The sequence below is a fragment of the Saccopteryx bilineata genome, chromosome 12 (assembly GCF_036850765.1).
Source record: "Saccopteryx bilineata isolate mSacBil1 chromosome 12, mSacBil1_pri_phased_curated, whole genome shotgun sequence".
Classification (NCBI taxonomy): Eukaryota; Metazoa; Chordata; class Mammalia; order Chiroptera; family Emballonuridae; genus Saccopteryx; species Saccopteryx bilineata.
In genome coordinates, this window is record NC_089501.1 from 38379011 (window position 1) to 38404448 (window position 25438).

Below are 25438 nucleotides of genomic sequence, written 5' to 3' on the forward strand. Positions count from 1 at the left end.
CAGTGAGACTTCCTAGGGGGGAAAATATATATATATATATATATATCATGTGAAGAGAAGAGGGCTGATGCTGGACCCCCGGGGAATATTCGGTAAGAACAGACGGAGATAAGGGATCCAGAGAGGTGAGTAACAAGGAGGCAGAGAAGGTAGAGAAACACCTAGTGAGATGAGTGTCCCAGAAACCAGGGAAGCAAGGGAGTCAAGGGGGTCCAAAGTCTCAGCGGGGCCAGATTAAGCCAGACCTGAGAGATCTCCAGTACATTTGGCAACTAAGTGCTCAAAAGTGATCTTAGGCCCTGGCCGGTTGGCTCAGTGGTAGAGCATCGGCCTGGCGTGCAGAAGTCCCTGGTTCAATTCCTGGCCAGGGCACACAGGAGAAGCACTCATCTGCTTCTCCACCCCTCCCCCTCTCCTTCCTCTCTGTCTCTCTCTTCCCCTCCCGCAGCCGAGGCTCCACTGGAGCAAAGATGGCCCGGGCGCTGGGGATGGCTCCTTGGCCTCTGCCCCAGGCGCTAGAGTGGCTCTGGTCGCTCTGTCGCGACGCCCCAGAGGGGCAGAGCATCGCCCCCTGGTGGGCAGAGCGTCACCCCCTGGTGGGCGTGCTGGCTGGATCCCGGTCGGGCGCATGCGGGAGTCTGTCTGACTGTCTCTCTCCGTTTCTAACTTCAGAGAAATCCAAAAAAATAAAAGTGATCTTAGCCAAAACAATTCCATGCGGTAGTGGGGGTCGAAGAATGAATAAGAGAATGAATAGAGAAGGGGAACTAGAGGAACAAGGGGCTAGAAAGTGCATGCTGCTCTATCTGAAGCTTGACTGTGAAGGAAAAATGAATGGAGGAGTACATGGTTAGGGGATCCTTGAGGGCATGGAGCACCTAACACAGTGCCTGACCCACTCAGATATGTATTTATGGAATAAAAATTGAAATGACAAAGTGCTGAATAACTGAATAAGAGCCAGGGGAAACTTCGTGTGTACTGAAATACTTAGTTACTTATTTATATTCAGAAGAGATGGCAAGGAGAATAAACCAGAGGAGCGAGAAGCGGGAAGCCTGGAGGGTGCTGGGAGCACTCATATTGAAAACAATAGGGGAAGAAACTTGGGGTGAGACCTGTGTGCAGGGAACAGAGATTTGCCCTCCAGAGAGAAGGCAGCTGCAAGTGTGGGGCAGTCACTGCTGAGGAAGTGGACCTAGGAGTGCAGATAGTATCCTCGGGGAAAACACAGGAGAGCCCGTGGTGACGAGAGAGACCATTGTATTCTGATGTCGATTACTCGGGGAAAGTGGAAAATCTACCTAAGAGTCTGTTCAACCCTATCAGTGACCTAACTACTAAAACAATGCCTGTGGAGGCAGTGAAGCATAGACATCTTTTTCCTGTCCTAACCAATGCAAGATAGCAAAGAGTGAAGTAACATTTGGAGGAGTGTAAAATGTAAAAGGTGGGAAAGCAGAAAATATGGCCTGGCAGGACCAGGCAAGCGTGGCTGACTGTGCAAATGGGCCTGTATCTGGACACTTTTCACAGCAAAACTGGAACATCCTCCCCGGTACCCCACAGAGTTGCTATGACAATTGCAGGTAAAAGCCCTTTTGAATCATCAAGTGTGAGCTATTGTTATGATGTCCCAGTTGCTGCAAAGGCCTCGGTGGGTCCTAATGTACCTCTCTAGCTTGTACCTTATTTTTATTTTTCTTACTAAAGCAGGGGTCAGGAACCTATGGCTCGCGAGCCAGATGTGGCTCTTTTGATGGCTGCATCTGGCTCACAGACAAATTTTCAATAAAAAAAATAATGTTAAAAATATAAAACATTCTCATGTATTACATTCTATTCATTTCCTACTGCTCATGTTCATGGTTGTGGGTGGCTGGAGCCAATCACAGCTGTCCTCCGGGACAACACCAAATTTTTATTGGATAATGCATAATGTACACGGGTCATTGTATGGCTCTCACGGAATTACATTTTAAAATATGTGGCGTTCATGGCTCTCTCAGCCGAAAAGATTCCCAACCCCTGCACTAAAGGATAGAGTAAGTGCAAAGTGTCCACATGGCACTTAGACTATGGGCATGTGTGTCAATAAAGGTAACTGCTAACACTGCCCGCCCCTCCCCAATCTCTTCCTGCTACCTGTCCATGGCCTGCACTTGAACTCAGGGACGTCCCTTCTTTGCCCTGAGCTGTTCAGGAATGGTGACTCCTGAGCCATATTTTCAGCCTTTTGATTTTGCACAAGCCCTAACTTAGGGGGTCTAATCATGAAACTGATAAGAGTTTAGGATGTGAGATCACCAGCTGAATCAGCAAAATCCTGGCTGCCCGTTTTGCAAAGCCCTCTGAGGCATGGTGTCAGCGATGTTCCCAAGCAGCTCGGCTGGGGGACCAGTCCTTGGTTAGAAGGCATGCATGGGCTCAGACGTCAGTCAATTCTGTGTTATGTATTCCGTTCTCAGAAGGCAAGCCTTTTAAATATGACCTTCGAGTCTACCCAGCAGACAGAAATCTAGGTATGTGGGCAACAGCGAGAGGGAGAGAAGGACTTTTCAGGCAAGGGGTGATGGGGAAGGTCATCGGACTTGATTTAAGACGCTCGGGATCTGCCACTAACCCGCCAGCCCCTCGGCCCTGCAAACTGGCCCAGTATCACAACTGTAAACTGGGTATGATCATCTCTGTTTCATAACGGAGAGCTGGGGTGGGGGGCTCAGGTGTGTGTACAGGGCACGGCATTCTTTGTTCGCCCTCCCACACCCCTCCAAAAAAGGAAGTGGTATTGTTAACCCTGACCCTGATCCCAGCTCCTGAAGCCTAGACCCCGTTTATCTGCTGTCCGGGCCGGGTGACAGCCAGAGGGGACCCCACCGCTGCCATCCTGCAGAGAGCAGCGCCCGGACCTTGGGGGAGGAGCAGACGGGCAGGTTCGCAGGCACCGAGGGCGGCCCAGCTCCGTGCCCTGCGGCTTTCGCCGGCGGGAGCGAGAACAGGCTGTAGGCGGCTCCTTCCTGTGCAAACTTTTCTGTCCTCTTCCTCCTCCCGCCCTCCCGCCCGGCTTCTCGGCGCCCGGCGTCCAGCCTCCCCGCCCTTCGCGCTGCCTCGGGGTCGCGGCGCGCCCGGCAGCGCAGCCCCCCCCCCCCCCGGCGCCCACCCCGCCCCGCGCTCCGGCCGCCAGCCCGAGGCGCCGATGGCCGAGCCCCCGGGGGAGCCGGGCGGGCAGGTGGCGGCCGGAGCCTCCGAGCCCGAGGCGCCCGCCCCGGCGCGGGCCCTGCGCAGGCTGCCGGGGGACCCGAGCCCCCGCGGCCGTTCCCAGAGCGACCTGTCGTCGTGCTCCAGCAGGGGCCGCCCGCTCCGGGTCCACATCTCCGGCTCAGGTAGGGCGGCTCGGGGCGCCGGGAGCCGCGGGGAGGGCGGGCGCGGACAGGTGGCGGCGAGGGCTGGGCTGCTGCCCGGGGCGTCCTCGGCGCGGATCCCGCAGGTTGGGGGCGGGGGTGGGGGGGCTGGGGGCGGCAGTGGGAGGGAGAAGCCGAGCTCCCCCCACTCCTCCCGGGCTGCCCGCCGCTCGGTGCCTTCGGCCGGAGATGCTGGAAGCGGGCTGCAGCCGGGGCGCCCAGGGCCGCGGGTCCGGGCGAGCGAACCGCCCGCGCCCAGGGCGCGCGCGCCGGCTGTGCGGTGCCCGGCCCCGCTGCTCTGCCTCTCGGGCTTGGCCATCAGGAAGAGGAAACATCTCTCGGGCTTGAGCGCGACTCTGTCCCTCGGAAGGGTGCGGTCCTCTCACTTCGGGGGCTGGGCCAGTGCAGGTCTTGAATGCCCTCCCAGCCGCTCCTGCTTCTGAAATAAAGCGCGGTTGGTGGTGGTGGCGGGGGACAGGTTGCAGGGCAGGGGGCTGGGGTATGCGGTTTTCCTCCCGGTATAAACCCGTGCAAGTGGTGCTGAGAGTTTGGCCGGCCTGTGGGTTCATCCAGCCCTTCACTATTTTTGGATGAAGCCCTGGCCTGGCCCCGGGGCTCTCCCTTGCGCGGTGTGCACCCGGTCCTGGGTGCCGGTCCTGGGGGCCGCTCTGTGCACCGGGACCGGCAGAACCAGGAGCTCAGCGGGTGCTGGCCGCGCGGCGCCGTGTAACGTGGGTGCGTCGCTTAACCTTGCCTCTCATATCTCGGTATTTAAAGTGGGAATGGGAGTGTGGAACTGCCACATGGGGAGGTTATGAGAATTAAATAATTAATCATTTTTAAATGCTTTGAAACAAAGCACTGTCCCAAGTACTGCAAAACTATTTTTCAAGGTCCACCAGATTTGTTAAGTTCCCACAGATTGCTTTCTTATTTTCAGTCTAGGGTGGATACATGGGAGCTGGAAGTTGGAAACAAAACTAACATCCAAAGTACCCAGAGCAGTGAAAGGCCCTTGCCATGGTGCCCCGTGGGCAGTATGGCTCCCATGATCCCTTTCTTGCTCTTGGCTCAAGCCTTTAAGCTCTAACTCAACCTCACTTCTACTGAATCTGAGTTTCCTGGTCCAAAAAGGCCCATTTCCGTGTCTCTGACTCCATTCCTGCTAGCTAGTTCTGTTTTCCACCAAAGGCCTCTGTGTTCTTATTCTTGTAACATTGTTTTTGCTGCACAATGTGTATACTTAGAAAACATTGAAAGAACTATTGATGATCTGACTTTGCAGATCACATTGGATAGAGCTGGTTAAAATTGTTCAATATAGGTGATGGGACGTAGGTTATGGGATTTGTGTAAAGTTCTTCTGTCTAATTCAATTGTGGAAAGCATTGAATGGAACGTATTTTACCTCTCACTTTTTTTGTGGCCAAACTGTACCTGACCTGTGGATAATCTTGATTGATTTTTGCAAAAGTTAACTGTTCAGATGACCCTAAAGAGACAACTGAAAATTAGTTTAGTTGGTGATTGTAGATAAAGTAAGAATAGCTTGCATCACCATTTTCTGTTTTCATAAAGAGAAATTAAGGCACATATGCAGAGAAAGGGCACTAAAAGCCTTTTAAATGTGAGTGTGCAAAGTGTAGTTAATGTGAACTGTGGGCTTCATTTTATAGCAATATTTTCTTTCCCAGAACTTTGTGTCTTATGCATGCTCTTAAAAGACAATGGGAAGTGACAACTTTCAGCGAAATTGTCCCCTGTGCCCTAGGGTGCTGGCCCATGTGTAAAAGAGTGATTTTCTCCCACATGACTGTGTTCCACTTTCAGATCTGAGCCTCGGATTTCTTTAAGAGCAGGCTAATCATGACCAGTAGTTCCCTGCATTTCTTAGAGTCAGAAAAAAAGTGATCTAGTCCCTCATGGATACAGAGTGTTTTCCCAGAGTACTGTAACCTCTGCAGCCATGGGGAATGGACGAGATTCAGCCAGATGACAGCTGGGATATGGAATTGTCCTAGAGGCACAATTGGAAGGTTACACCACCTTATGAAAACATTCCTTGGCCTGGGGGAAGGCAGCCTAAATTCCAGATCCTCTGCAGAAGCTGTGGACACACACACAGTGGGCAGTGGGCAGTGGCCACAGCTAGACTGGCCCCAGACCCGCCTCATCTCAGCATCTCAGACCCTACCTCAGACCAGCTCAATCCTAATCTGCTTTTCATAAGGCCCCCAGCTGGTTCTTAGGCACGTTCACACTGGAGAAGCATGGCTCTCTGGTTACACATAAGAGTCACTTGGGAAGTTAAAAAAAACACACACACAAAAAAAACCCCACAACCACAACCAAACCACTTATGTCTGGGTCCCACCCCCAGGGATTCTGATTTAATTGGCATCAGGTGCAGCCTGGCATTAAGGGAGTCTCATGTGTAGCCAAGTCTGAGAACCCCTGTGTTGTGGCATATATGTCAGCACGTGCTGTGTTGCTGTGGCCAGGGTTGGCGTGGGCACGGGTGCTGTTGATGATTTTGGTTTAGGACCTTCTCACATCCTTATTGGTACTTTCTCCTATTCCGACCAGCTGCCAAACAGCTTTTCTCACTCCTGTGTCTTGATTCCAGCCTTCTTGTCAACAAGTTTCTCCTAAGGGTTCATTTCTAATAATGAGTTAACTACCTGGTGTGTGTCCTTAGGAGAGTAATGAGGAGGGAAGGGGCGTCACATTTTGCACTGAGGTGTGTCCGGGAGGGAGCAGAGGAGGGGAAGGTGGGGAAGACTGAAGATGTTCTCCAGAGGCTGGTAAAGACCATGCCCTGCCCGCTGCCCCCATCCGTCGCGGCACCTCCCAACGCAGCCTCCTCTCTCCCTGTCTCCCATGAAAGAATACCTAAAAGCTTGAAACTTGACCTTGAAAGTTTTGCCTGCTAGAGCAGGAAGAGTCATCCAAATATGAGACATAATTCTTAAAGACCTGCTCTCTGCTTGCATTGTGTCGATGCCGTGGGGCTATTCCAAGAGAACCGCTTTCCCCGTCTGTGCTCCCTAGTGAGACTCTTGTCCAGAAGAGCAGCCCAGACTCCAGTGGCTTTTATTTAACTGGTGATGTGAGCAGTGTGGGGTTTTTTGCATGATAAATATGCATGTGTGATGTCAGAAAAAAAAATCTATATATTCTTTTGTATTTTAAAATCCATTCAAAAACTGTGAAGAAAACCAAATATTTTCATGTAGTGTATTTTTAAAATGCCATTTAAATACAGAGGCAGATTTAACGGCGGGTGCACTGGGTTCATGCCCCGGGCCCTGACTTCTGAAGGCCCCGCAAAACCCCAACTTCACACTTTTTTCTAATGACACCAAGTTTGGTTTCATATGTGCAATTTTAACATTAATAGTACATAATGTTGTTTATTTATTTAAAAATATGGTTAACATGTATTTTTTATTTTCTCTGCCTCTTTCTCTCTCTTTTTAATATAAAGCTATTTATTTTCAAACTAGTTTTTGTTGTCTCTCTCTTTTTTTAAGGGGCCCAATATTTTCTTCTACACTCGGGGCCTCACCTGACCTTAATCCGCCTCTGCTTAAATAACGTTGCAATGGATAATAAATAAGCCCTTTCATTGAGCTTGTAAAACACTGAGAATTTTTTTGCTTTCTAAAAACCCATATTGCCCTAGCTGAGCAGCTCAGTTGGTTAGAGCATCATCCCCATACACCAGAGTTGTAGGTTTGATCCCCAATCAAGGCACATATGAGAATTAACCAATGTATGCATAAATAGGTGGAACAACAAATCCATGTTTGTCTCTCTCTCTTTCTCTCTCTTCCTCCCTCCGGCTCCCCCTCCTCTTGCTCTAAAAAAAAAAAAAAATCAAGTAATAAATTAAAAAATAATAAAAAATAAAAGCCCAGGTTGATTTTGCTTTATGGTTTTTGAATTCACAGATCTGGAACTCAACAAAAGTTCTGGATTTTAAAATTATAATATTTATTTGTAAATAATAGTGATATTTTATCATTAAAAAAATAAATCCTGAAATAAGCTTTTGGTGGTATATGGACAGGTATTTTCTTGATTGTCAGACCAACCTTTACTCCTGTCAGAGACTTTAGTATATTCAGTGGGTTCTGATGTGCCCCTTCTGATAAGCCCCGTGTCAGTGAGTAAAGACCCTTAGGACACAATCCAGGGCGTATTTCTGTTGTAAGCTTTCAGAAGGTGCTGACTGTGACCCACTGTATGCCAGGCACTGTGCTGGACATGTCAGGCCGTAGGGAGGGCCGAGAGGTATGCGCTGTCTTCAAGCTCTTAGTCTTGCATGTTGGGCTGCATAGAGCAGAGAACTATTTGAGCCACCTCACAAAAGAGAGGTATGGATGAATGGAAAACATTATTCGCTTGTTTATAATGTTTGGTACCTGATCCATCTCTCCAGCATGCATTTGCTCTGGTATACATAGGTGTGTGGGTAACTGCAAATCCTGTATCTTATTCTGCAATCTGTCATCTCTGGTGTGCCTGGTGACAAGGAAGTAAGAGATCTAGCAAACTTGGATGTTCTGTCATTCCTTACCCACTGCTCTTTAGCCACTGCCACAAGATGCTGCTGTCCAAGACCGGCTCTGCAGTTGATGGTCACCTGTCCCACTGAGGGGGTCCTTGCTTGTCCATACCTTGCTGGTGCTCTCCGTGTGCCTCCCACTGACCTCCAAGGTTATGACTCTTGGAGTTGATGCTTGCATGATTGGCCATTGTTTTCAAAGCATAATGCTGTGCCAGGGTGTCTGGGTCCCAAGGGACCCCAGTCACAGCTGGGCTGGAGCTGCCCTAAGCTGGGGACAATGGATGCCTGCTCACTTTCCATTTGCTTAACTCATTGTGGTTTTTACCAAACAAAGACCATCTGGCTCTAAGTTTACTTTCTGTCAGTGCCTGTTCACTGAAGAGCAAAGCCTCCCTGCCGGGAGTGCAGAAATCTCCCAGGCAGAGCCCACAGGGGGGCTCCAATCCAGCCTGTGCCCAGCAGGCCAGCCATGCACCCTGGTCTGGACAGGCACGCCCTCCCCCTCCCCCAGGGAGGGAACCTTTCTCTGCCGAAAGGCCTTTGACTTCTAGCCAGCTAGGAGCCCAGCACTGGTCTGGCTTCATCTCAGAAGGGCTGCCTTTTATCTAATTCTCACTAAGGCACCCAGAGAAGCTGATGCTGGTTTTGACCTGAGGTGGGCACATTTTAAAGCTCACCTTCAGCTGGTACTCTATAGCAGAGACCGGAACCCTAAAAATCATCTCCCGTTGAATAAGGATGGACCTGTGAGGTCATGTTGCACTTTATCTGGGGCTAAAACCATGAAGTTGTCAGGAACTGAGAGACCTAGGGCCCAGCTCCCCTTTCTTTCTCTAGCGCTTTCTGAAGAATGGCATGATCCCACCTGACACCGAGCTTCTCTTTGACCGGCTTCCGATCTGAACAGATTCCCCTTCTCAGGTGTTTCCTCATCCATCTACTCACAAACTCCACACCTGGCTTCTGTCTGTGCTACCCCATGCCTACCTTTGCTTCTTCTTAGCTCTTGTCCCTCCATCTACTGGGAAAGTTTTCTTCGTATTTCTTACTTCAAATTGCCTAGAAAAGATCTGATTGAAGCCAACTTTTCACAGCAGGTCATAGGTCATAATGAAGGCTGTGGCTTGTCTGTCCTCGATCTGATGTTACCCATCCAAACTCAAACCAGTTGTGGCTTAGAGATCATCACCTGATACCAATATGGCCGCTTAGAAGGGACTGAGCCAGGAAAATTTCCACTCATGCATTCATTCATACATTCATTCATTCAACTGGTCTTTATAGAGGTGAAGGCTACTATGTGCCAGTCACTGTTTTAGGGACTGGGTGTACAGAGGTTACAGGATTTGATTCTGCAGTTTGGGGCGGGGGCAAGGGGCAAGACTCAAAGAAGAAAAAGTGTGGCAGCCAGATACACCAGCTCGTCTCATGATCTAGGTTATTGTCATTTGCCATGATTATGCTAAATAAATGGCTGATGATGATGACGATGACGACGACAATGATGATGATGATTGTTCTTGTTCTTTTTAGAGGGTACACAACTTGCTGATTATACCTGACCTGGGCACGCTCTAGTTTGCGTCAGTAGTTCAATAGTAGCTCTGAGACTGACAGTGAAGTCAAGATTGACTTTGAGCTCCAGGACTGCAGGGGTGCACTAGGTGAGGGAGCCTATCTCCATTTTTTAATTTATTTATTCAACTAACAAACAGCTAATGAGCTAAACACAGAGGCCGCAATCACATCCTTGAGGAACTCACAGTCTAGTGGGAGGAAGACAGGTAAATAAACAGACAAGTACAGTGCAATATAGTCTATGCTAGGACTTGTGCCCTGTCCTGGGTCTGGGGGAGAACCCAGGAGACACAGCTATAGGAAATAGCTTGGGGGAGGGTAATCAGGGAGGGCTTCCTGGAAGAGGTGAAAGCTGTGCTATCTCCCTGCAAAAGGAGGACCAGGAAGATGGATTTGGTGGAGGAGGTAGTACTTGGGGATGAAAAATAGTATATGAAAAGCACCGATGATTGAAACAATCCAGTACCATCAGAAAAAGCCCAGCCATTTGTTTGGCTCTCGGCAGGGTTCCTGTGGGAGAGGGGAGAGGAGGGAGATTCAGGTGCTGGGCCAAGGCCAGAGAATGGGAGGCTCCTGTGTCTGTTTCCTGGGAGACACCATCTAGGTGACATTGGTAATGCACATGCAAGCTTGAGAGGGGCATGTTCTAGTGTCTTCCAGCATGGACACTGAGAGTGAAGGAAAGAACGCAGACTACTCTGATTTGGGACACAGAATCCTAGTCCTTATCTGTGTGATCTTGGTCAACTTACACTCCCTCCCTTTCCTGCTTGTTTTCCTCTGTCTGGCCTGGACATGGTTAGAAACAGTCGTACCTAGCTCCTAGAGTTCTTCTGTGAAACTTGAAAGCACCATGTAAATGGTGGTACCTTTTGCACACTGCTGTTATGGGACTCTCTATAGCGTATTCACATTGTGCATGCGTTGGTCTCCTTCCTTGTATTGTAAAATCATTGAAGTCAGAAAGTATGATTTATTTATGTTTGTATCCTCAGTTCCTAAAGCAGGGTCTGATATACACTAGGTACTTACTAGATATTCACAAAATTAATGCATAAATTATTTAAGTCAGTTCTTTTGATATCAAGTATCTATAAATCCAAAATTAGGCAAAATGATAGAAGATATAAATGGAAGATTGAGTAAAAGCTATTATTCCTAAATGTTTTAAAATTTAAAAGACAACTAACCAGTCCGAGTGGTGGTGGCACAGTGAATGGAGCATCAGCCTGGGCCACTGAGATCCCAGTTTCAAAACCCTGATGTTGCCGGCTTGACTGTGGGTTCACCAAAATGACCCCATGGTCGCTGGCTTGAGCCCAAAGGTTGCTGGCTTGAAGTCCAAGGTCACTGGCTTAAGCCCAAGGCTGCTGGCTTGAATAAGGGGTCACTGGCTTGGCGTGAGCCCCCCTGCACGTCCATCAAGGCATATATGAGAAACAATCAATGAACAGTTGAAGTGCCGCAACTATGAGCTGATGCTTCTCATGTCTTTTCCTTCCTGTCTCTCTCCCTCTCTCTCCCTTCTGCTTAAAAACAACAACAACAACAACAACAACAACAACAAACTAGTATGTTTTTAAAGAACCAGTCATGAGATAATTAGCGCTTCTTTGGAGGTATGGAGCAAACCTCGCTTTATGACGTATAGAAGACTGTGAAAGGGAGTTGGTAAATGTCAGTCCAGCCTCACACTAGTGATGACAGAATCCAAGTCACAGGGACTCTCCAGCCTCCTTGGAGTCCCAGTGTTGGGTGTTGGATACAGGAGTGTAGCGAGAGGGGCTAGAAGGAAGTGCAGTCTCACGCCAATCCACTGCTACATTGCTTACACACGCAATCACATTTCATCTTTATGGCAACCCCGTGACACAGCTCTGTGTCCCTTTTAGATAAGGAACCTGGCTTTGGAAAAATGGAGTAACCCATCCAAGTCCCACAGGTAGGGAAATAGTTGAACCCAAACTGCAATCCTTATGGTTTCAAAGCTCATACTCTTTCCCATACTGCACCCTACCTTAGTGCATGTCCATCACTCCTCATGGAAAGCCACTGAATGGATCCCCATCAACAGGGAGGAAATCACAACATACTGTATGAGTACCAGAATGAGAGAAACCATCAGAATAAACATCTCCTTTTACCAAAAGGTCTTTTTAAGGCCCCTGCCTTAAATTGCCTATCTAGTTCAAAATACACACAACACATCAGATTTCTAGTGTAAACAATGAATTGGGACTAACCGTGATGGGCTTCTGAAGTCCAGTATTTATAGGCTAGAACACTCCAGCTGTCCTTACTGAGGTGCGCCCTTTTGACCTAAGACCACTCAGTCTTGGAGTCAGGTGTATAATTCATCTCATCTCAAAGTACAAGTGTAGTTTCAGTTACAGTGAAGCTCAGGGGAAAAAAAAACACTGAAGCCACTTTAGTGTTTTTAAAATACCGTCCCGGGTGACTCATTATCTTTGATCACACCAGCTGAAATATGCACAAAGAAGTGGGTTGCGCCAGCTTGCCTTCGAAAAGTTTCTGAGACCTAGCTCGCCTTGTGACCTATCGGCTAAAACTTGACATTTATATAGCTTACTTGGCAGTTTCTCGATGCCTCTGTGAAGACTTAAGAAAACGTAACTGTTGCTTATCCTTCATAACAGGAAGAAACTTGCAACTTAAAGACAAGTACATTGTCTGTGTTGAGAGCTCAGGACTGGCTAGGGCAGGGATATCATAGGGCTGATGCTTCAATTATGGATCAATGGTTCATGTATTTTAAGTATGTGACGTGTCATGTATGGCCATGATTCGGGCATCCATGTTGGTCTGTAATCTTTTGTCTTCAAGTATGTTTTAGCCCACCTGGATGTTTGGCAGCCTTCTTCAGAGGTATACTTTCTACTGAATAGCAATTAAGTACCTTAAACATCAATAACAAACATATATTAGACCCCTAGCATTACAAATCTTTGATTTTTGTTCCAGATACCTGGATAAAGGTGACAGAAATGTATCATAATGATAAAGAATGTGACTGATTTTATATATATATCAATATATATTCAGTTAATAGAACTTATGTTTTCAAGTGAATGTTATCTTTTACAGTTTTCATACTGGCAGCGTGTATGTTTATTCCAGTTATGATCCTGCTGGGTACAACAAGGTTTAACAAAGTTGCATGATTGAAATGTTTGATCCCTCGTTTTGTTCACTTGCTCTGATTACGACCCAATTGTAGCTCTTCCTAAAAATCCTATCTACCTTTCGGACACTGCTGTTGTGGGAGACTTGAAGTAGCATTCTAGAAATTCCGGGCTAGTGGCCACATTGTGGAAATTCATTTATTTTCTCCCAATATGATAATTTGGGTGGGACTAACAATCATTTGGACATCTAAGTCGTTCATATTACTTTATTGTAATACATCATAACCCCCAAATACATATCCATCGTATGCTAACCAAACAGGTCAGTTTGGGCTAATAACATACTGACTATGAGATTAAGAAATTAAAGAAGCCTGCTGTGACACTTGTGGGAGAGATTCAGTAAGACATAAATGAGAAGATTACTGTGATAGCAGAGATTGGATCAAAATGAACTGATTTCCATAGCCAGTAACATTCTTATTTGAGTGAAAGAAGAGAGTTTTTAAAAATAAGGATACAAAAACAGCCCCAAACCAGGAAATAGAGTTGAATATCATGAGGTTCCAGAATCAGGAACTGATAAGTCGTCTGTGGCCAAGGAGGGCATTACTTTTACTCCCAGGGATTGATCTAGCTATCATCTATCTATCATCTATCATCTATCTATCTGTCTACCTAACATAATCCATCCATTCACCTGTATGTATCAGACTTCTCCACTGTTATAAGCAAATGTCTGCCTCCTAAATCTACACATCTTTTGTTCAAACCAACAGAGACCCCGCGGTGCCCTTGGATCCCAATTTCAAATACACAGCCTGGGCCAGATAGTGATTCCTGCACCCAGCTATAGTCATTACGTGGGACAAGTCAGGCGGCTGGCATGTACGCCTGTAGGTGTGGAGAAGATAGTTCTTAGATAAGAGATGAGGAGAAAGGAAAACACGCCAAAATCACCCATTGCTTCAGCGTACCAGAGGATTAGCGAAGGGAGGAATTCTTGGGTTTCTGGGATGCCAGGGTCACTGAGAAAAGCCGAGTGCCTGTCAGAGGAAGAAGAAAAGAGGTGAGGTAAGAAAATCATACAGAATAGGAAAACTCTTGTCTATAATGAAGTGGATGTGTGGGGTATTAAGGAGTTTTGGAGAAGGAAGGAGAAGGAGGAGTTTTTCTAGGCAACAACAGGTAGGAATAACAAGGATAAGGAAGTCACTGGCCGAGGTGCAGGGTGGGGGTACATGTGGGGGCATCACAGGGGAGCAGAGCTCATGGCTTGAGCAGTATATAGAATCCAGGGAGAAGTCTTGGCTATGAAGACGGACATTCTTCTCCTTCGCCCAGTTGATGGGGTGGCTACCCAGTTTCTTCCCCAATGAGCATCACGCCAGCTATAAGGTGCATGTTACCATGGTGCTACCTGGGTTCCTTTTATTGCCACTCGGCCATCAGTACATTTCACCAGCCCTCCCCATTCCTTTAGGGGAGGGGTCGGGAACCTATGGCTTGCGAGCCAGATGTGGCTATTTTGATGGCTGCATCTGGTTCGCAGACAAATCTTTAATAATAATAAAAAAAAAATAATCACGTTAAAAATATAAAACATTCTCATGTATTACAATCCATTGGTTTCCTACCGCTCATGTTCATGGTTGCGGTGGTTGGAGCCAATCACAGATGTCCACCGGGACCACACCAAATTTTTATTGGATAATGTATAACGTACACGGGTCATTGTATGGCTCTCACGGAATTACATTTTAAAATATGTGGCGTTCATGGCTCTCTCAGCAAAAAAGTTTCCCGACCTCTGCTTTAGGGACATTAGTAACGAGCCTCACACAGCCGCTCAGGCCTGTGCGGCTCTCCACGCGGACCCCTGTGGTAGTGAGCCCGATCCGTACCCTGGCTGTCTGGGATGATGTTCTCCCAGGTCACGACTTGATTTCTGAGGCTTTCCAGGGTGTGGGATGGCATTCCTCTGGCCTGATCTGATTACACATTTCTCAGCAAGGGTTTAGAGTTGGCATGAGGTCACATGTCATTACCCAGAACAAGACTGGTCGTTTTTCACTGGCATGGCTGCTCTTGAGGCAGCTGATACTAGTCCATGGCCCCAGGCAGTGGCGAGGTGGGCCAGTTGCCTGTGCCTGGGAACACACAGGAGGGACCAGGCGGCTGCCAAGCAGCTGCAGAAGAAGAAAAGGTGTTTTGAACTTCCCGGTGCTGGAAAAACCTACCTCATACATTGAAGTCTGTGTGCAGACGTCCCTGTCCCACCGCCCCCTTTGGGCTGCCGCTCCTCCCGTCTCCTGCTCACACCTTCTTTAACTGTTGCTCTTTGAGCTCTCTTCCTCCAAGGCTTCCCTTGATGTTCACTTTTGCAGCTTCTCACCTGTGTTGAAGTATTACTGAGGACCGGGGGTGGAGGTGTCTCGATATGACTCATCTGGTCCCTGTGCCCTTAATTCCAGGCTGCGGTTTTCATCATTATCACCTCACTGCTCTGTTAATAGTCAGCAGGCAGCAAAGGCACTGCACGAAGGATAAAACCCAGAGTTCCAGTTAACCACACCACAAAGCACCCAGTCTACCGTTCTCGTCTGTATGGGTGTCGGAGCAATGTTCCAGTATGTCCATGGACGACTCAAGCCAACTGGAATGGCCTGTTGACAGGCCCGGGTTGCCATCTGATTTAGGCGACAACGTTATATCATCTAATGTAGCATTGTTCAGATGTCACTGTGCTTATGAATCACCAGGGACCTTGTGGAAACTTGGTGGGTCTGGGGTGCAGATGGAGCTTCTGTATTTTCTAACGGACAACTCAGTTTTGCTGGTGCTGCTGGGCCGTGAACCACACACTTTGAGGAGCAACCCCTAGGGGGAGCTTTTATTGGGCTTGTCAACTATTCTAAGGACAGAGTCTTTTTGCTCTCATGTCTTAAAATTCCATCCATGAAAACTTCCTTCCTGCTTTGAAGCCTACTCTTGCTTTCCTGTTCAGTAAACCTGACTATATATTATTTATAGGAGGTGGAAGCTCTGAAAGATTGAAGAGAGAGGGAGCCTTTAGAACTGCCACTTACGCAGGGTATTTTGCTTCAAGAGTGCCCATGTGCATTGGCTTCTGGGACTTGATCTGTAAACCCTCTAGTGTCTAATGCAGGCGTGGCCAACAGTTTTTGCCCCTGGGCTAGATGAGAAAGAAAACTTTTTTCACAAGCTGGACGAAATATTAAAATTAAAAAATGTTAAATACAAAAACGATTTGTTTAAGTAAATAAAATTTTATTATGTAATTTGTTTATGAATAAATGTGAGTGAAAAAATGTTTAATATATTGTACAATATTATTTTAATAAAAAATATTTTAATAAAAATATAATTACATACCGTATAAATATCCAGACTGTATCGCAATCAATCAAAACAATATTTAAATAATAAAATGAGCTTGAAGGGGTTATATCGCAAATAAAACAATTATTTCATTTTACAAACAGCTTGGACACGTTTTCAGTTATCAACTGCAGCTATTGTCTATGCTACAATGCCACTTGATTCAGCACACTTGACCACAAAAATAACGAACTGTTTGACCTTGGGTGCGCACTGGCAAACTCCGCCTAAAAGAATGTGGGTTTCACATCGCCACTAAACGTCAAACAGTTCGTATTGAGTACAGATGAGTACAAAAGTTGTAAATCTTTATAATGGAATTTTTTAAAAAAAATAAAGAAGTATCACGAATCCATTCAACCAATTATTGGAAGTTAAACCTAGATTAGTCACACAGGGAATTCTTTTCCACGTATCACTAGCTTCTTAAATATCTCGATTTCCAATAATCAAAGACACTTGCACTTCTGAGTAGCTGAGATTTTAAAGTAGCGGACAATATTAAAAATTTAATCGTGGGCCACATAAACTAATTTCGCGTGCCGGATCCAGCCCGCAGGCCGTATGTTGGCCATGCCTGCTCTAATGTCTAGGGCCTAGGGTTTTCAGATAACAGGATCAAGAGATGGAGGTGGAAATTTTTCTTGAGCTATAATTAACATACAACATTGTATTAGTTTTAGATGTACAACATAATGATTTGATATTTGTATATAGGGCAAAATGATCACCACAATAAATTTAGTTAACATCCATCTACTCTCTTAGCAACTTTCCAAAGATGCAATACAACATTATTCATTATAGTCACCATGCTGTTCATTACATCCCCAGGACTTATTTATCTGATAACGGGAAGTTTGTACCTTCTGATACCTTCACCTAGATTGTTTTTTAACTAAAAGATTTAAACACCTAATTCACTGGAAACTCAAAACTCAAATCCATTGTCCAAAACATATAAAGATGAGAGTAAAAGATGAATATACAATTTGAAAGGTTTTCATTCTTCATTTTTCTGTCTGTGATGCCTTCTTGTAGAGCAGAGGAAAAGTAGGCTGAGGAAATGGGAGTTTCCGCTCAGACCAGAGCCTTGATCACAGACATGAGGGGGGAGGGAGATCTCAGGAACCATGTGTGATGGACTGGTCATGGCTCTCCTTGAAAGGGGACTGGAGGTGCTAAGAAGCACCTCGGCATCAGAATGTTCGTGGTGCCCCTGTTAACGACAAGGATGTTGGAAAATAGGCAGGTTTGCAGATACAATAGCAAGATCTATTAGTTTTGCTGCTGTGGTTGATGTTATAATAGCCATGGGAAATACTCTATAGAAATGAAAAAAAAAATAACAATGGGGAGAGGCTATCGCTCTAAAGGAGAACTTTGACTTATTGATTGTTTTAATCATGACAGTTTATTATGCCTTGGATAGCACCAGAATTTTTAGACATAACCATTTTACTCAACAAATAATTATTAAAACAACCACTTTGCAGTACATTTTAAGTCAAAGAGAGAGGAAGAGACATAAAAAGACAAAAACATTGATCTGTTCCTATATGTGCCCTGGCTGGGGATCAAACTTGCAATTTCTGTGTTTCAGGACGGTGCTTTAACTAACTGAGCCATCTGGCCAAGGCAAAGATAGACTCTCTAGAGTGCAGCATTTGAGCATTAGATTTTTATAATCTCTGTAGTGCCTCACCCATAGTAGTTGCTTATAAAGCATTTATTGGAAGTGACAGATCATAGATGGGACTATTTGTAGACACCTGGAAATGTGGTGAGAAGCCTCAGCTTACAAAAAGAAAAAGAAGAAGAAGAGAAAGAAGAAAAAGGGGGAAAGAGTATGGTGAGCAAGGTTAATAGCTGCTGTTCAATCACCTAAGAGACCCTAAAGAATAAACGCTGAAGAGATATCATCGAGTCACAACTGAAGGAAGGTACTGGAATTCACACCAAAGAAGCACTTTCATTGAAGTCCTGAGGATGGAAACCCAGAAAGGAACTGGAGGAGTTGGAGATGAAGGGAAGTTCCAGGAGCAGGACCATGGATGGAAAAAAAAAAGGGGAGGGAGGAGAAAATAACCATTAACAATAGACATCTCCTGGGAAGCTAGCACTTTTCAGTAATTTTTCATTAGCACGGTGCTCTGTGTGCCATCAGGCAGGGTTATGGATAATATTGAGTATATAGCAGATGGTGCACTACTGAGATTAAAAGCAAATTGAGTATAAGTTTAAGAAGGTTGGCATGATCTGTGGTATTCAGCCACCTGTCATTTGCCAAGTGTTTAAGGAGTGAAGTGAAGAATGATATTTCATCCACAAGCTTAAACATGCCATCCCTCCCGGAAGTGTGCCTGATAAAACCCACGTACCATCACTGATCCATCAACGATGCCCAGGAGGTTTTTAATGAGTCTTTACTTTGTGCCAGTAAGAAACAAAACCGAGCCATGGAGCCTACGCTGTAGCGGGGAATGTCAAAGACAAACAAAGCTGGCCGTGAGTTAAAATGGGAAGGTCAGATTTCCATCAGTGACAAGGAACAGAGTCTGGTGTGAACTGAACGCAGCTTCGGTTTGTGCAGAGGTGACTGGGCATTCCACAGGGAGAATGAGGAAATAGGGAGGGAGCCGAGGGGCGGTTCTGTCGAGTTAGGGAAGCAAAACATTACAAGTGGGTTGGTCCAGGTGAAGCCTGTTGGGTTTGTTATCTGGTGTTATCAAAGTTGGGCTCTTTCCTGCCACAGAGGCTGGGAGACAGAGGCCCTATCTTCAAGGGTTGGTTGGAACAAATAGTAACTTATTTGGGCAGCCTTGAGTTTTCTCAGGCAGGCAGGCAGTACAAGGGGGCTACGGTCAGCCTCGGGATTTGACCTTGAACTGTTAGAAACTATGTCCATGTTTGTTCAAATATTTATAGGCCAAAGTTGAGGTCTTCAGGAAGAAGACTCCAAAGAACCTGGCTAGAGTTTGGTCAAAGAGACAAGAATGTTTTCTGTGTCTAAGCCACAGACAAGAGTCCTGAAGGGCGGAGTGAGTTGGGGGGGGTCGGGTAGCAGTGTGAGCACAGAGCAGTGAGAAGGCCACGGGCCTCCGCAGACCATAGTGATGCTGTTGACTGTTTCTCACAGTGAGACGGCCAGTCAGCAGGGGGCCTGGGCAGAGGGGTATCGTGCTCTCTGAGGAAGCGAATATGGAAAACAAAGTTGGGGAGATAACGGCTTCATTACTACATTAGCTTAAGGGTGAACACAGCGCTCTGGCGTCTGCCTTTTCTTACCTGCTTCCTTGAGTTGATGGCCAGTGACTAGCAAATTAGCGAGACTCTACAGTTAACATGATGTGGAAGTTGCTACATGAAGCATCCACCGGGTATAATAATAAAAAAAAATGTCGGAGACTTTCAGAGGTAGGTATAGATGTAACTTTATTGGCCAGTTTCACCTGCGCAGGGGCGAGTTCCCTGATGTCCGAAGACTCCGTACTCAGTAGGAGCTGCAAATGGGAACCGCCCCGGGCGCTTACAGCTAGTTCCTTATGTATCCTAAGTAAGCAAGCATAAATACAGAAGCAAAAATAGCGGTCACTTATTTGCTAAGGGAGTTGCACATAGCATAGCAACAGGGGCTGGGTCTAGCTCATTGGCGAACTTCAAACATAAACTTCTGATAAGGGTCTCTAACCAATGGAATGCAAACGTTTGTCTTCCTTTGTTCTTAGCGTTACAGGGTCCCTATCCTTACCTCCCTGTCTCTGCGTCTACACTCTAGCAATCCCAGCACACTTTCCTGAATCTAACAATTTGATCTTTTCTTGATCCTTACACTACACCAGCCCACAACCCTCAAAATGTCTCCATCCGTCTTCCAACAATTCGCCTTGAGACCGAAGTGGAACTGAAACAGCATTCTCTGCTTTTCCAGCCTCGGCAAACTCAGTTTCTATTTTTTTCTGTCGTTAAAATATTACGTTCTTGGTGGAGGCAGTTCAAGGACCCAGGTTTGTCTGAGAGGAAAAGTGTGATTCCTCTCACATTCCCTCCTCACCTGTCTTCAGCTTGTACACTCGCCCACCTCTGCGGAAACACACACAGACGGACAGAAATACTTTCCCCCTCCCTAAATTTGGGATTATGCTATGCACAATCTCGGCAAATTGTATTTTTTTTTTTACTCAAAAATTTCTTGAACATGATTTGACCTCATTCATTTTAAAGTTTGCAAAAATTTGTATGGTTGTATGGTTGTTGTTTTTTTAATGCTTCCATGCTGACCAAAGTTGTAGGGTTTTGTTCTATATACTTTTGATATTACAAACAAAGTTCAGTGAAAGTGGAACATACGTATCTTTCTGTGTGTGGGGGCGTATTTCCATGAGAAGATTCCCAAATCAAAGGGTGACGGGTTTCTAAGTCTAACAGGGCCCTGTCGTGTTTTTCTTTAAAAATCTGTGCAAACTGACATTCCGAGAAGAATGGGAGGGCCTGCTCCCACACCCTTGCCCGGCCCAAAAACAACCAACATTTTTCAGCCTTTGCTTGCCCAAGAGGTATAAACTGTGTCTCTAATTGTACGTTTCTCTGATCACTTTGGAACTTGGGAAATATTATATGATTAGCCGCTGGTACTGTTCTCCTCTGTGATCTTCCTGTGCGTATCCTCTGCCCGTCTCTCTGTTCCATTACTTTCTTGGCTCTCGGAGTATTGAGGGCAATCATTCTTTGCCCTAGACGTTTGGAAATAATTTCTGCTATCCGGTTGCTTTCACTTTGTTCTCGGGTGTTCTGTTGCTCAAGAGCAAATCCAGTTCTGATGTGCGCAGGTACCTGCTGATAGATGCGTGGGAGGTTTACAGATGTGCCCTGTGTGTCTCCACTCGCTTTGGACGGCCCTTCAGTGGAAGCCATTCTGGCATCTGTGATGCTTATCTGCCCCTGTAGTGTGGGAGACTTCCTGCTTCGCTCTCGTCTGTGTCTTTCCTGCCTCGGGCCTTCAGGGCTTCCTTTAACCGGGAGGGAAATAGAGAGGAGATTTACAATCAGGTCAGATTACTTCGTCTGCCTGTGATATTCAGGATATTTTCTTGAGGGTAAATTAAAATGTGGGACGCCACCTTGCCCGAAGCACATTCTGTTGCTGTTGTGCAGATCGGAAGGTGTTACTTGGACCCAAAAGCCTAATCTTTTCCACACCAGCGCTGCTGCTCGCTGTCATTGCCTCCGACCCCGATCCTTGATTTAGCTCTGAAAAAACTAATACAGCCATCTGTGGAGACCTGTGTGGGGGAAAAAAGGGGCAGTCTCTCCGGTCTCCTCTGTTCTATCATGATGATCGCCAGCAGAGATACTGTACATTTCATTTATCAGTTTATCGTCTGCTTTTCCTTTTGCTCCAGTTTGTATTCCTCAATTTCTGGCTGTAGAAAAGCCAGTTAAATAGACAACCCCCTCACTGAAGTGTCAGAATGTACTTGATCAGACAGTAACCGCAGCCACTTGTTTGAGTAGATTTTTTTCCCTAACTAACCATGTGAATTGCCTTGTTGTTCTGGTGAAATGTTGGCACTACCACCTACAACCATCCTCCCCTCCCTTTGCAGATAAAATCTAATTAACACCTAAGAATGGTTTCTTGTCAGACAATATAATCACAGGCATGAAAGAATTTACAACACTTTTTTTTAACTATTGTTTTTTTAAACTGATGTCTTGAAACTAATACTTCACTATTATTATTTTTTTAGAGAGGGAGGGAGAGAGGGAGAGACAGACAGGAAGGAAGAGAGATGAGAAGTATCAACTAGTAGTGCGGCACTTTACTTGTTCACTGATTGCTTCTCACAGGGGCCTTGACGGAGGTGGGGGGTGCTTCAGCTAAGCCAGTGACCCTCTTGCTTCAGCCAGCAACCTTGGGCTCAAGCCAGCGACCACTCACTCTCAAGACGTTGGGGCTTTGAACCTGAGTCCTCAGTGTCCCAGGTTGATGCTCTATCCACTGTGCCACTGCCTAGTCAGGCTCACAATTAACTTTAATAAATGAAATAAAATAGAGCAAAAAGAAAGAAGGGAGGGAGGGAGAGAGGAAAGAAAGAAGGAAGGAAGGAAGGGAAGGAGGAAGGAAGGGAGGGAGGGAGGGAGGGAGGGAGGGAGGGAGGAAAGAGGGAGACCAAACTTAGTAATTGCTTTGTTTATAGCCTTACATTGAAGTTGTAGAAGGGTACAGTGAAAATGCAAGATGTTTAAGAAATTAATGAATTTCAGAGACCTCAGTCAGGTTTCTGTTCTCTGTAGATAATGACCAAACTTTCTAGCTTTGATCAGAGAATTTTTTTACACAGAATTTTGTGACAGCAGCTACTATACACTGGGGAATAAAATTTTTATTGCATCAACAGAAACACTTGTTCTTACCTAATTCGAGTGTGCTGATCTCAAATCTGACATTAGTTTTTCTCTGTGAGCTACAGATTTTTTGCAATTCAAGATTTTAAGTTTTCATCTTATTGTAAAATTTTCAACATTTAGTTTAACATAATGAAGTAGAATGTCCTCTTAGGCATCATCTCTGTGAAAATATAATAATTTATATAATGCAGTAAATACACTAATACACTAAAAGATATGATTGCATCTGAATTTGTCTACAATTTCAAAATAGAACATATTAAAACACTTATTTTAATCATAAAATTTGTGCAAAACTTATTTAAATTCTATTTAGGCAAAAATTTGCGTTTGTAGCTCTTGCGTTTGTGTACTTGTTGAGGACAATCTCGTCTGATGCTCCAGCAGTAGTCTGCTCATCACTAACAGCTCCAAGGTTTTCAGGAAACTTATCAAGGTGACTGTTCAGGACATGAATTTTAACGCTCATGTTACATCTAATGTCGCGGAAAGCCAACAGCATCCTTTGAACCAGAAGTTCATAGTTTGCTGTTTTTTTGTTGCCAAGGAAGTTCTTTGTAACTGCCACAAAATACTGCCATGCTGCTTTCTCCTCCTTATTCATCTTCCTGGCAAATTCTTGGTCACGTATGAGGGTTTGAATTTGAGGTCCATCAAATACACCTGCTTTTATCTTCTTAAAAGACAAAGCAGGAGCCTAGCGTGCGGAGGACCCGGGTTCGATTCCCGGCCAGGGCACACAGGAGAAGCGCCCATTTGCTTCTCCACCCCTCCGCCACGCTTTCCTCTCTGTCTCTCTCTTCCCCTCCCGCAGCCAAGGCTCCATTGGAGCAAAGATGGCCCGGGCGCTGGGGATGGCTCTGTGGCCTCTGCCTCAGGCGCTAGAGTGGCTCTGGTCGCAACATGACGACGCCCAGGATGGGCAGAGCATCGCCCCCTGGTGGGCAGAGCGTCGCCCCTGGTGGGCGTGCCGGGTGGATCCCGGTCGGGCGCATGCGGGAGTCTGTCTGACTGTCTCTCCCTGTTTCCAGCTTCAGAAAAATGAAAAAAAAAAAAAATTAAAAAAAAAAAAAAGACAAAGCAGGAAAGCAGAAATAATATGTTGAAAGCATTCACTTTCTCTATTCAAAGCCTGAACAAACTGCTTTGTTAAGCCAAGTTTGATGTGAAGTGGGGGAAAAATGATCCTGTCTGGATTAACTACAGGTTCATTCACAATATTTTGCATCCCTACTTCCAGAGCTTCACGTTTCGGCCACTCCTTCTGTGCCCAGTGTTTCTCCCAAGCTCGGCTGTCCCACAAAAACAGAAAGCAAGGATACTTTGTGAAACCTCTCTGTTGTCCTAGCAGGAAATTTACCATTTTAAGATCCACACAAATGATCCAGTTATGCTCCTCATGTTTCAGAAAGTCGGGGCAATTTTTATGTCATTATAATCTTCTTGCAGATGAGTTGAATAACCAATTGGAACCACTGCATAAACATTACTATTGTGTAGGAGAACACACTTCAGACTCCGTTTAGAGCTGTCAAGAAATAGCCGCCATTCTGTTGGACTGTAAGTGGTAACACCTAGCTGGCTGAGAAGACTACTGATATCATGACAGTAAACAAAGTGTTTGTCTTTGGGAAAAAAGTCCACAAAAATTTGTTCATGCTTCCTGAAATGGGATACTTTAGCTGACCGGTGAAGCACATTCTTTTCTTGAAGCCTGGAGGCTAATAACTCAGCTGCTTTCTTTGATAGGCCCAAATCTCTAACTAAGTCATTCAATTCGGGTTGGCTAAACTGCTGAGAGGTTAATGACTGCTTGGCATCAGAAGAAGACCCTTCAGATTCTACAACCATTTCCTCATGCATCTTAGCAAAATACACTTGATCACCATGTTCACTTTCTTCATCCTTAGGAGAAATAAAACCATTGAAAACTGGAACCGGGAGTGTCTCAGAGTGTGGGATAGGCCATATTGCTGAAGGAATATTAGGATATGTGATCATGTGCCGTTTTTTCTTGCCAATGCCTTTTGTGTGGATCAGACAGAAATAACAGTCACTGCTGTGGTCCTTCGGTTCACGCCAAACCATGGGAATACCAAAAGGTATTCCTTTGCATTTTCCTTTTGTCCAGTCGTGAAGCATTTCCTCACAATCATGACACACAATATGAGGAGCCCAATTCTTGTCTTGGTTGCCAAGGGGAATTTGAAAATAGGCAATATATGCACATGTCACAAATGATGAAATATTGCACCTTTGACGTTGAAGTGTGTAACAGCCACATATATAACAGAAGGTGTCAGAACTATTCTTACATTTATGCCTACTCGAAGAAGCCATGATTCAATCTTAAAATAAGAGGGTGTTTTTATCAGATAGTAATTTTTTACATTTAAAAACAACTACAATTATGTAAAAGCGATGTTTGTAAAACATTAATTGCCTTGTGGTTATGTTCAATCCAAGAGTCGTTGTCCTTTAACTCCAGTTTAAAAACCAATGCCTGCCATTAACTGTAACAAAATAAATTAAAATTGCATAAAAACTAGGGCATGCACCAAAAAACAGCTTTCAGATTTGGAGTCAACGATGCAGAAATATATAGAAAAAGTTCTAAAACGTCATGTAACAGAAAATGAAAAAAAAATTGTTCCCCAGTGTAATCCAACCCCAGGTTATTCTGGACTTTTAATTCTTAAATTTATTTCAGTACATTAAGTGGGGACCGCTGGTCTTGTCATCTCCAGTGCTCATGGGTGCCAACTATAAAAAGTGGGCCAGCAGATCATGGGAACATTGGCCAAAGACATCTTCTCGTCTGGAAGGACCTTACTAGCCTGCCAGTGTCACTTAGTGAGTTCCAGAGAAACAGGCTGAGCCTCTCTCTCTATTTTCCAGAGTTCCCCAATAAGAGGTTGATGTGGTTT

The 25438-nt window shown here is 45.5% G+C and overlaps 1 protein-coding gene across 3 annotated transcripts in view; it reads left to right on the forward strand.

The window, feature by feature from the left end:
* Positions 1-3163: 3163 nt before the first annotated feature.
* The window catches only part of PHACTR2 (phosphatase and actin regulator 2), a 247584-nt gene continuing 225309 nt past the window's right edge, over positions 3164-25438 (forward strand). Inside the window, exon 1 of one of the 3 annotated variants that reach the window (XM_066248270.1) lies at positions 3164-3383. In XM_066248270.1, coding sequence (XP_066104367.1) covers positions 3197-3383 — 187 coding nt within the window. In that variant the 5' untranslated portion in view covers positions 3164-3196. The remainder of the gene's footprint in view (positions 3384-25438) is intronic. The other 2 variants (XM_066248269.1, XM_066248274.1) reach the window with 2 other exon arrangements.